The 13,067-nt window shown below is 45.0% G+C and overlaps 1 protein-coding gene across 1 annotated transcript; it reads left to right on the forward strand.

Annotated features, from left to right (window-relative positions):
- Positions 1-342: 342 nt before the first annotated feature.
- On the forward strand, positions 343-4,262 carry LOC119335489. The gene is made up of 3 exons (XM_037607608.1): positions 343-692; positions 765-1,041; positions 3,004-4,262. The coding sequence occupies exons 1-3, from the start codon at positions 401-403 to the stop codon at positions 3,998-4,000; spliced, it is 1,566 nt and encodes a 521-aa protein (XP_037463505.1). The 5' UTR covers positions 343-400; the 3' UTR covers positions 4,001-4,262.
- The last annotated feature ends 8,805 nt before the right edge of the window (positions 4,263-13,067 follow it).

Consider the following 13,067-nt stretch of genomic DNA (forward strand, 5'->3'; position numbering starts at 1 on the left):
TGTATGTATGAGTGTTTGTGTCTGTACTGTGTTAAAAAAAAGAATTGCATGCTACCAATGTTACAGTTTGCACAGGAACATCAATAAGCTGTACTAGATTTTTTATTTAGGGCAGAGTTGTACTACTAGCATTGCTGACCCTGTTCCCAATAATTTTGGTAGATGGACTAGTTCGTGGATTTTAATGCTGCAGTACGAGTGTAACAACAATGGTGGAGGACGTTGGGCCCGGGCCGCTGATGCACGTTTCGTGCACTGACTGGTTGCCGACGTGATACACAAGGGCGACCTTAAATAGCCCGGTTTCTCCCATTCCTTGCGTCCGTCCATCCATCCATCCGCCCTCCAAGCAACAACTCCATTGTGCGTCTCCTTTGATTCATTGCTACTAGTAGCTAGTATGACATCAATCCCTCCAGGTTCAGCCCTGAGAGATTGTGCAGCTGGCTATCCACAGCCTATAGACCATGACTCTGCAACTGCTGCTCTAAGATTGCGGGAAACTGTTGGACAACACAATGGTGATGTCGTATACAGGGGTAGCAGCGTGGAACAGGATATCACCCGCCATGTTTTTCGTTGGAACACTACTGATTATAGACAAGTCTTTGAAAATGGATTCCAAGCAAGGCCTCAGGGAGACACTCCCGACGGCACCTACTTCAATTTGGATCACCATGTCCATCATGGAGGTACTACTGTTTTTTCTTTTCCTTTCCCTTTCCTTTTTTTTTTGCTTACCACGTACCGCATGTGGTATGCAGGAGCTCCTGGTGATCCCGATAGGCCTGAACCACACGCCTTCATTAGCACAACCGTAAACACTAGATGGGTTCCTGACCCTCCTACAACAATACTCCCAGTAGGAGGGCGAATGGAAATCTATCGTTACGAGATCTATGCTCCTGGTGGTATATGGGTTAATGAGACCCTTCTTGAGCGATACCGGTTCCCTGCTCAAGCCGAAGTTGCCTTTGTTGGTGGCATTGCACCTCAGTACATTCACTCTGCTCAATTATTCATTTTGACTCGTCCAAGAAGGTTACTACTTACTCTCCCCCCTCAAAATTATAGGCGACTTTCTTTTATCCTAAATCAAACTTCTCTAACTTTGATCTAATTAGTAGTCTTAATTTTATATTTTACAGAGCAAAGCTAAAGTGGTATATAGTTTGGAATTGACGGAGTAGTAATCTTAATTTTAAATTTTGTAGGATACATAATTTGTTTTTTCCAAACCACATGCGCCTAGAAATTCCTTTCTTTTTGTCCAGGCGCCTAAAAATAATAATATTGGACAGTTTTTCAGTTAATTACTTTCAACAGGTATGATAGGTCAAATCCTATGTACTTATTGTGGAAATTGTATTGTCGACTTTACATAGCTCACCAAACATTATTTCTATTTCTCTTCAGTTAAAAACTAGTAATCCTCTTGTGTTAGCAAAACCATGTTTGCATTATGTAGGATATATTGGACCTTTTTATGTTATCCAGTCCTGACGCCGAGTACTTTCCGGCGACACGCGATGAGCAACGACGAATGACGACCAAGCTAAGCAACACTGGTTGAACTTGGTTCCTGCCCAACCTGGCTGGACGCGAACTTACAAAACTAGCAGCACACACCCTGATTGATTCTTTTGATATAGCGACGTACTAGTACTAATTGCATTGCGGCTGAAGCTAAGCCTGGCTAAACGATAGTCTTCATCGATGTTAGCTAGTAGCTCACGTACGCATATAACACTCAACAACAGATCGGCATGGGCACGTATCGTGTCCGATGAATTACTTTATTACTTCTCAACTCACGGCGAGGCTACAAACAGAACTTTCCCTATGCATCTGATGGTCTGGTAAAAGCTCTAATCAGGTAGTAGTTGTTAATGAAGAGAGAGAAGGAGGTTGTAGCTTAGCCATGGAACATATACTCATCATCGCCTCATACATGCATGTATAACTGGTTTGTATCGTAACACACAACAAGTATGTTTAATTTGGCTTAGATTTTAATACATTAGATGTAGTATGAGTGTGTAATTAAGAAGCATTTAGCATTACTTTATGTTTTTCTCATAATAGTATATGTGCGGTCATTTTAGTTTATTTTAAATAATGGCAGAGGTAGGAAATTTAGATGCAAATTCAATGGGTTACTTTACAATATCTTCCATAATGGTAGATCAGATGAGCAATTTACATGTAAATTTAGGCGTTGCTTTACATTATCTTTCCTAATGGCAGAAGTGGGTAGTGTCGATGTAGATTTAAGCGGTTACTTTAGTTTTATTTGACAATGGCGGAGGTGAGTAATTTATAAGTAAATTAGATTCTTTTTACAAACAAAGTACAAACATATCACTAAAGAGTAGAGCCGGTAAAACTAAAATAAATCTAGAATATATGTTGGCAGCCAAGCTGAGTCTAGAACTTAAACTTCGATGGGCTGGATCCACCACATGGAATCTAACCATCTAAGCCATGCTTAGTTCGCATAAGTAAATTGGATCCGGTGGCTATTATTATCAATGATTATTGTAAGAGCATGCCTACCAAATTAATGACCATATGTGTTCCCTTTTTCTGAGAATTTCTAGCATTTGTCTTTTTTCCTAGTGCATCTGTTCAGGATTGATGTGGAGTCTTCAAATAAAAAGAGTATCCAACTAGTAATAGTAATATTAGTTTTACTTTTCATTTCTTTGATAATGAACATTTCATTTAATTTTTGTTGAAAATTTCATTGCATGCCACATTCTTCAAAAAGCGAGTGTGCGTCATATAGACATGCCAATGTAGTTTGTTAATATTCAGTCATTTGTTGAATAGATTATGGATTTTTAAATAGGGTTGCAAGCTAACAAATGCTGTTAATTTTAATTAAAACCTTCAAATTATGCGATAAAATAGTAGATGTTGAGTAATATACATGTATTTTACCCAAAAATACTGTACACACATATTTAAGTTCCCCTTTTTATTGAAAAACTTCTTGTGCAGGTTTCCAGAACGGGCCAGAGCAGATCAAAGAATTATACTAAACGGGCATTTCAGTCCAGATCCAGATCTGGATAGGAGGCTCATCATCCAGAACCCTGTACACTATTATGTTGATGATGAGACCAGCAAACGTCGAGCTTTAACTATCAAAATTTGGAGGCCACAATTGCCAAACGCCACGAGAAAGAAAAGAGATACATCCGATAACATTGTTGATTGGTACGCTAAGGGCGTAGAAGATTCGCCTGGTTATATAAATGCTGCATTCCGTTCATCTAGGAGCAACGAAGTCTATTTGTTCATGCAAAACGAGTATGTGCTGGTGAAGTATGCTCCTGGAACAACGGACGATAGCATTGTGAATGGGCCACTTCTTATTTGTGACGGGTATCCGTCACTTCATGGCACGGCATTTGGTGAACATGGAATTGACTGTGCCTTTGACAGCCACGATGGCAGTGAAGCAATCATCTTCTGTAGTAATCTCTGTGCCCACATAGACTATGCTCCGGGAACAACAAATGATAGAATCCTCAATGGGCCTATGACAATCACTGCCATGTTCCCCTTCTTCAACGGTACGGAGTTTGCGGACTCTATTGACGCTGCATTTACATCAAGCGTGATGCACGAAGCTTACTTATTCAAAGGTGACTCCTATGCAAACATAAACTATTCTTCCAAGACTTGCATTGCCATCCGCAAGATCACAGAAGGATTTTATAGTTTGAGAAACACCATCTTTGAAAGTGGAGTTGAAGCAGCTTTCGCTTCTCATCGGACTGATGAAGCTTACATTTTCAAAGGAGACCAATATGCACTTATCAACGTTGCCCATGGTACAACCGACGACTATATCATTGGTGGTGTAAAGCCAATCGCTCCCAACTGGCCATGTCTTCGTCGAATACTGCCTCGCAAAAATCTTGGAGTTGATGACCATGGTCACCACAACCAAGAACAAGCTGACCAAGACCACGTACATGATGAGCTTTAAGGTTATAACCGGAATAAAGACATCCATTATATTGCACGAGGATGTATCTGTTATCCTATATATGATCATATGACCGGAATAAAGATACCCATTGTATTGTACGTGGACGTACAAGTTGCCATATGCCAACTTAGCTGCACTCTTTTTCCTCACACGGGGAACCCTTCACAGGGCGTGAGGTTTTTTAATGAGGCGGTCTCTTTGTAATATCCATTATCATATATGAAACTTGCTCCCCAAAAATATTAGTCTTTGTTATAGACATGTCAAAGTACCACATCTCTTCGGCACCATTTCTTTTTCTCGAAAAAAGAGGTTAAACCCCCGGCTTATGCATCATGCGATGCACACATCTATATTATTATATTATTCAACAATGCTTTACAAGATAAAACATTGATCCTTCCCAATCCACCTTCTATGCGACAAAAGTCACTTTACCTACACACTTGCTGATAATGATGGTCATGATCAGGGCCGCCTGTCCTGACCTCACACCTACACATACCATAAAAAGCCGGAGACTGACACAGCTATTGGCAGTACCACATTCCGATCGGTGATATAAATTGTACTCTAAGGGCATCTCCAAAATTGACCTCTAAGTCGGACACCGCATCCGTCCGCAAACCGGTGGGGACCGATCCGTGTAGACTGATGCGGGAGCTTGCCATCCAAAGCTATCCCCTAAATGTCCGGCGCTACGGTTAATTTGAAATTCAAATCCGTTCGATCACATAGCGTGCGCCGGATCACAACGGCACTCAATCACAATCAAAAATAGGCAACTATGTTTAGTTTTTACATGCTCAATCACAAAAGAATATTGGTCTAACAGTGCATGCAAAAAAGTGGATTTTCTACCCTGCCGATCGGCAATTCGAGCATCCACAATCAATCCGTCGTCACCGCCATCTGGACCGCCGCCTCCTTTGCCACCTCCTTCTCCGCCCTGTCCAGCTAATCCTTCATCCGCTTCAAACATGTTAAAATGGACGGCTCGCATAATTATCATCTTGTTGTCATCTAAATCCTCCATATTCAAGGTCAACATGTTCCTGTCCTTTGAAGCGGTTGTGATCTAAGCTTCTTCTCTTCGAGTATGGTCGTCTTCTCTTCCAGCTTGAGCTTCTTCTCGGTCGCTGTCATCAACATGTTAAACTTCTCTACCTTTTTTCCTCTTTGACGTCGGGGCGCTTGATGGATGCCTCCTCCTTCTTCACCAAGATGTCCTCGAACCTCTCCGTCATTTTGCCCACCACACCTACTCTCTTTGCCCTCTCCTTGTAAGAGCCCAGGACCAGGACCCTTTCCATTAGATCTTTTATTTATTTTATTATGTTGGATGTTATTGAATTGTACGTTTTCCTTTTTTAAGAAGGCTGCCTTGAGTTTCGTACCAACTTCTTGTCACGGTCATTTTCACCAAGCTCATACTCGACCTTTCAACTAGTCATGCTCAACTCCCAGTATCTCAATCCCATGTTCAACTTGCATCAATCTCCATGCCAAGTTTCTAAATCCCAATCCCTGAAGGAAATATGCCCTAGAGGCAATAATAAAGTTATTATTTATTTCCTCATATCATGATAAATGTTTATTATTCATGCTAGAATTGTATTAACCGGAAACATAATACATGTGTGAATACATAGACAAACTTAACGTCACTAGTATGCCTCTACTTGACTAGCTCATTAATCAAAGATGGTTGTGTTTCCTAACCATAGACATGTGTTGTCATTTGATTAACGGGATCACATCATTAGAAGAATGATGTGATTGACTTGACTCATTCCGTTAGCTTAGCATTTGATTGTTTAGTATGTTGCTATTGCTTTCTTCATGACTTATACAAAGTTCCTACAACTATGAGATTATGCAACTCCCGTTTACCGGAGGAACACTTTGTGTGCTACCAAACGTCACAACGTAACTGGGTGATTATAAAGGAGCTCTACAGGTGTCTCCAATGGTACATGTTGAGTTGGCGTATTTCGAGATTAGGTTTTTTCACTCCGATTGTCGGAGAGGTATCTCTGGGCCCTCTCGGTAATGCACATCACTATAAGCCTTTCAAGCAATGTGGCCAATGAGTTGGTTACGGGATGATGCATTACGTAACGAGTAAAGAGACTTGCCGGTAATGAGATTGAACTAGGTATTGGATACCAACGATCGAATCTCGGGCAAGTAACATACCGATGACAAAGGGAACAACGTATGTTGTAATGCGGTTTGACCGATAAAGATCTTCGTAGAATATGTAGGAGCCAATATGAGCATCCAGGTTCCGCTATTGGTTATTGACCGGAAACAGTTCTAGGTCATGTCTACATAGTTCTCGAACCCATAGGGTCCGCACTCTTAACGTTACGATGACAGTTTTATTATGAGTTTATAAGTTTTGATGTACCGAAGGTTGTTCGGATTCCCGGATGTGATCACGGACATGACGAGGAGTCTCAAAATGTTCGAGACATCAAGATTGATATATTGGAAGCCTATATTTGGATATCGGAATCATTCCGGGTGAAATCTGGATTTTACCGGAGTACCGGGGGGTTACCGGAACCCCCCCGGGGGTTATTGGGCCTACATGGGCCCTAAGGGAGACGAGGAGGGCCGTCCAGGGCAGGCCGTGCGCCCCCTCTCCCCCTAGTCCGAATATTTCAAGGAAGGGGGGGCGGCGCCTGTCGTGGTTCTAAGTCTGACAGTAGAGTGGGGGTAGGTATGGAGAGGCAAGGTCCTAGCTATGGAGAGGTTGTAAACACAAGCGATGTACGAGTTCAGGCCCTTCTCGAAGGAAGTAAAAGCCCTACGTCTCGGAGCTCTGAGGCGGTCGAGTGGATTATGTGTGTATGTGTTACAGGAGTGCGAACCCTTCTGCCTGTGGAGGAGGGTGGCTTATATAGAGTGCGCCAGGACCCCTGCCAGCCCACGTAATGAAGGGTTTAAAGTACATTAAGTCTGGGGTGTTACTGGTAACGCCCCACATAAAGTGTCTTAACTACCATAAAGTCTATTCAATTACAGGCCGTTGCAGTGCAGAGTGCCTCCTGACCTTCTGGTGGTCGAGTGAGTCTTCATGGTCGAGTCCTTCAAGTCAGTCGAGTGGGTTCCTCGTTGGTCGACTGGAAGGTGATCTCTTCTAAGGGTGTCCTTGGGTAGGGCACTTAGATCAGGCCTATGACCCTACCCCAGGTACATGAATCCATCATTAGCCCCCGAATGGATTGAGGCTTGAGTGAGGAAGGAGTTGATGCTGTTTCCGATTGACTTCTGTACACTGGCTATGCATTGTTCTGGATCAAGACCTTCTTTGTTGATAACGAGCAACTTCTCTTCAGTCGACTCGATCCATTCTTGTCTTTCGTCGAGTGATCTTTTGGGCTTCGCCAGTTCCCGAGTGACGGATCGCAGGAGATCCTGCGTCTGACAGACCGATCTGCCGTTCGCGGATTCTACGGGATACGAAATTTGGGGAAGCGCGCGAAGCGGGGCGGACCGCGGCGTTCGGATGGGATAGGACATAGATGCCTCGATCTCCGCGCCGCCTTTTCCGCCACGTATCACGTCAATGCAACTGTTTCGGGATATGATTAGACTGACCGGGTCCACCTGTCATCCACTCGGAAGGGATGTTATAAATGCGACCAGCGAGGGTTTTCTGAACAGTGCTTCGTCATTTCCTCTCTGCTCTCCTCGCCTCCGCCCAACGCGCCCGCTCTCGCCTCCGCAAAGCTCCTCTTCGCGCATCTCGCCGGCAGCCATGGTCAAGGAGAAGACAGCGGTGCTGGAGCACGCAAAGAAGGCATCGGCGGCGGAGAAGGCGAAGGGGAGATCCACCAGTCGCAGCGGGTCTTCGTCTAGATCTCGCCTGCCGAAGGGCTGGGTCCAGGGAGATTGGATCCAGTCGACCATCAAGGAGAAGGATCTCCTTGACATGGCCGACGACGGGCTGATCCCCCACGGCGCCGCAAGGCTTCCGGGGAAAGAGTGGCAGCCCCAGCCGGAAGTGGGTGAGTGCGTGCTCCTGGCCACCCATGTCGACCGCGGATTTTCTTTGCCACCGAGTGTTTTCTTCCGTGGTTTTTTGAACTTCTTCGGAGCCCAACTCCACCACTTCACCCCGAACTCTATTGCATATCTTGCTATGTTTGTATCCATGTGTGAGAATTTTCTGGGCTGTCGACCGCACTGGGGCTTGTTCAAGCACATATTCACGTGTCGCTCTCAGACCGTGAAGAAGGCGAGCCCAGGCGATGAGAAAACCCAAGTTGTCCAAATGTGTGGGGGCCTGGGGATCCAAGTGAGGAACAAGAGCACTTTCCCAGCCATGACGTTTCCCGAGTCGGTCAGAGGCTGGCAGTCGACCTGGTTCTACTGCCAGAACGAGCTGACGCAGGGGCAGTCGAGTGGACTCCCTCAATTCACCATGGACCGAGTGAACAAGCCCTCCTCTCTTAAGGTGATTCCGGAGGAGAGAGCTGACGTGAAGATGTTGATGGATCGCGTGGTGCAGTTGGTTCGAGACGGAGTTACTGGCATGGACCTTTTGGAGGTCTTTCTTAGGCGGCGTATCCAGCCTCTTCAGTTCCGGAGCCATTGCATGTGGTTGTACTGCGGAACTGAAGACGAGACTCGGATCCACCCAGAAGCAGTTGACGACGCCACGGTGGAAAGGTGGATGGCCGCGGTCACTGGGAACAAGGATAATCCCCGTGGATCCAGGAGGATTCCTCCACTCGACCATCACAGCGTTCCCGACAAGGTTCGTTTGCTCTGCCTTCCATTGTATTTTTGTCATGTCTATTTCTGTATGTTCTGCAAATCGGTCGATTGATCTCTGTCTTGACGTCTTTCAGGCCCTCACCGAACTGTACTCGATGCCCAATGGAGCTCAGGCTCCGACTGAGGAGGGAGAAGCAAGCGGGGGCGAGAGCCAGGAGGAGTGGGACTCGGACACTGCCGAAGATGACGATGATGACGACGACGATGATGAGGACGAAGAAGAGGAGGAGGAGGAGGTTGCTCCGCCGCGCTCGGAAAGGCGGTCGAAACTTGTCCACGACCCTGCGACTGAACGTGGCAAGGGGGTTGCGACTGTCTCGCAGTCGACCAAACGCCCTCGGACCACTTCTCCGGTGCCGACTGAAAAGGCGCCGAAGCAGTCGAAGGTGGCTCCGTCAAAACCAACCAAGCTCCTGCGAAGATGAAGGTGTCCATCCCCACCATATCAGGGTAAACATGCTGCTTAAGTCTTCTTGTTTTGTACAAGCTTCTATCTCTGGTTGATACTTGAATTAGTCGACTGATTCTTTGGAATTGCAGTGCTGCAACTTCTGAGACCTCAGGCAAGGCTGACGACCATGAGATGGAGGACGCAGCAACCTCAAATCCTGGTACTATACTCTTAATTCCATCTTTAGTCGACTGACTCATGATCTCTAACTCTGATTCTTTTCTGTAGCTCCATCCAATGTCGTTATCAACCTTCCTGATGATGATGATGAGGATGAGGAACCGCTGAAGCATAGGAGGAGCAGGAAGGCGTCTGTCGGCAAGGTGGTCCAGGATGTGTCGGCGCCCGAAACTCTGATCACGGAGGGGGAGAACACCACTCGACACACCGTGTCTTTCGCGGTGCCGTTGACGAGTGCTCATCCCACTTCGTCGAGTGCCGCACAACCTTCTCTCTTCACGATGCACTGTTGGGGAACGTAGTAATTTCAAAATTTTCCTACGCACACGCAAGATCATGGTGATGATATAGCAACGAGGGGAGAGTGTTGTCTACGTACCCTCGTAGACCGAAGCGGAAGCGTTGACGCAGCGTAGAGGAAGTAGTCGTACGTCCTCCGGGTTCAACCGATCCAAGCACCGTTACTCCGGCACCTCCGAGTTCTTGACACGCGTACAGCTCGATGACGCACCCTCGATCTCCGATCCAGCAAAGGCGCCGAGGGGGAGTTCCGTCAGCACGACGGCGTGGTGACGATCTTGATGTTCTCCTGTCGCAGGGCTTCGCCTAAGCACCGCTACAATATGATCGAGGTGTAATATCGTGGAGGGGGGCACCGCACACGGCTAAGGAACGATCAATGATCAACTTGTGTGTCTAGGGTGCCCCCCGCCCCCGTATATAAAGGAGGGAGGGAGGAGGAGGCCGGCCTAGGGAGGAGGCGCGCCATAGGGGAGTCCTACTCCCACCGGGAGTAGGATTCCCCCTTTCCTAGTCCAACTAGGGATCCTTCCATGTAGTAGGAGTAGGAGACTAGGAAGGGGAAGAGAGAAGGGAAGGAAGGAGGGGGTGCGGCCCCTCCCCCTAGTCCAATTCGGACTAGGCCTTGGGGGGGCGCGCGGCCTGCCCTAGGCAGCCCCTCTCTCTTTCCCGCAGGGCCCAATAAGGCCCAATACTTCTCCCCGGCGAATTCCCGTAACTCTCCGGTACTCCGATAAATACCCGAATGACTCGGAACCTTTCCGAACTCCGAATATAGTCATCCAATATATCGATCTTTACGTCTCGACCATTTCGAGACTCCTCGTCATGTCCCCGATCTCATCCGGGACTCCGAACTCCTTCGGTACATCAAAACTCATAAACTCATAATATAACTGTCATCGAAACCTTAAGCGTGCGGACCCTACGGTTCGAGAACTATGTAGACATGACCTAGAACTATTCTTGGTCAATAACCAATAGCGGGACCTGGATGCCCATATTGGCTCCTACATATTCTACGAAGATCTTTATCGGTCAAACCGCATAACAACATACGTTGTTCCCTTTGTCATCGGTATGTTACTTGCCCGAGATTCGATCGTCGGTATCCAATACCTAGTTCAATCTCGTCACCGGCAAGTCTCTTTACTCGTTCTGTAATGCATCATCCCGTAACCAACTCATTGGTTACATTGCTTGCAAGGCTTATAATGATGTGCATTACCGAGAGGGCCCAGAGATACCTCTCCGACAATCGGAGTGACAAAACCTAATCTTGAAATACGCCAACTCAACATGTACCTTCGGAGACACCTGTAGTACTCCTTTATAATCACCCAGTTACGTTGTGACGTTTGGTAGTACCCAAAGTGTTCCTCCGGTAAATGGGAGTTGCATAATCTCATAGTTACAGGAACATGTATAAGTCATGAAGAAAGCAATAGCAACATACTAAACGATCAAGTGCTAAGCTAACGGAATGGGTCAAGTCAATCACATCATTCTCCTAATGATGTGATCCTGTTAATCAAATGACAACTCTTTTGTCCATGGCTAGGAAACATAACCATCTCTGATAAACGAGCTAGTCAAGTAGAGGCATACTAGTGACACTATGTTTGTCTATGTATTCACACATGTATTATGTTCCCGGTTAATACAATTCTAGCATGAATAATAAACATTTATCATGAAATAAGGAAATAAATAATAACTTTATTATTGCCTCTAGGGCATATTTCCTTCAGTCTCCCACTTGCACTAGAGTCAATAATCTAGTTCACATCGTCATGTGATTTAACACCAATATTCATATCTGTATATGATTAACACCCATAGTTCATATCATCATGTGACCAACACCCAAAGGGTTTACTAGAGTCAATAATCTAGTTCACATCGCTATGTGATTAAGCATCCAAAGAGTACTAAGGTGTGATCATGTTTTGCTCGTGAGAGAAGCTTAGTCAACGGGTCTGTCACATTCAGAGCCGTATGTATTTTGCAAATATTCTATGTCTACAATGCTCTGTACGGAGCTACTCTAGCTAATCGCTCCCACTTTCAATATGTATCCAGATTGAGACTTAGAGTCATCTGGATCAGTGTAAAATTTTGCACTGATGTAACTTTTACAACAAACTCTTTTATCACCTCCATAATCGAGAAACATCTCCTTAGTCCTTACTAAGGATATTCTTGACCAATGTCCAGTGATCTACTCCTAGATCACTATTGTACTCCCTTGCCAAATACAGAGCAAGGTATACAATAGGTCTGGTACATAGCATAGCATACTTTATAGAACCTATGACTGAGGCATAGGGAATGACTTTTTATTCTCTTTCTATTTTCTGCTGTGGTCGGGATTTGAGTCTTACTCAATTTCATACCTTTGCAACACAGGCAAGAACTCTTTCTTTAACTGTTCCATTTTGAACTATTTCAAAATCTTGCCAAGGTATGTACTCATTGAAAATCTTATCAAGCGTCTTGATCTATCTCAATAGATCTTGATGCTCAATATGTAAGTAGCTTTTACTGAGGTCTTTTCCTTTTAAAGAACTCCTTTAAAACACTCCTTTATGCTTTGCAGAAAAATTCTACATCATTTCTGATCAACAATATGTCACTCACATATACTAATCAGAAAGGCTGTAGTGCTCCCACTCACTTTATTGTAAATACAGGCTTCATCGTAAGTCCATATAAAACTATATGCTTTGATCAACTTATCAAAGTGTATATTCCAACTCCGAGATGCTTGCACCAGTCCATAGATGGATCGCTGGAGCTTGCACATTTTGTTAGCACCTTTAGGATTGACAAAACCTTCTGGTTGCATCATATACAACTCTTCTTTAATAAATCCATTAAGGAATGCAGTTTTGACATCCATTTGCCAGATTTCATAAAATGTGGCAATTGCTAACATGATTCAGATAGACTTAAGCATCGATACGAGTGAGAAAACCTCATCGTATTCAACACCTTGAACTTGTTGAAAACCTTTCGCAACAAGTCGAGCTTGGTAGATAGTAACACTACTATCAGTGTCCGTCTTCCTCTTGAAGATCCATTTATTTAACATGGCTTTGCTGATCATCGAGCAAGTCAATCAAAGTCCATACTTTGTTGTCATACATGGATCATATCTCAGATTTTATGGCCTCAAGCCATCTCGCGGAATCTGGGCTCATCATCGCTTCCTCATAGTTCGTAGGTTCATCATGGTCTAGTAACATGACTTCCAGAACATGATTACTACACCACTCTGGTGCAGATCTTACTCTGGAAGACCTACGAGGTTCTGTAGTAACTTGATCTGAAGTTTTATGA

The sequence above is a fragment of the Triticum dicoccoides genome, chromosome 7B (assembly GCF_002162155.2).
Source record: "Triticum dicoccoides isolate Atlit2015 ecotype Zavitan chromosome 7B, WEW_v2.0, whole genome shotgun sequence".
Lineage (NCBI taxonomy): Eukaryota > Viridiplantae > Streptophyta > Magnoliopsida > Poales > Poaceae > Triticum > Triticum dicoccoides.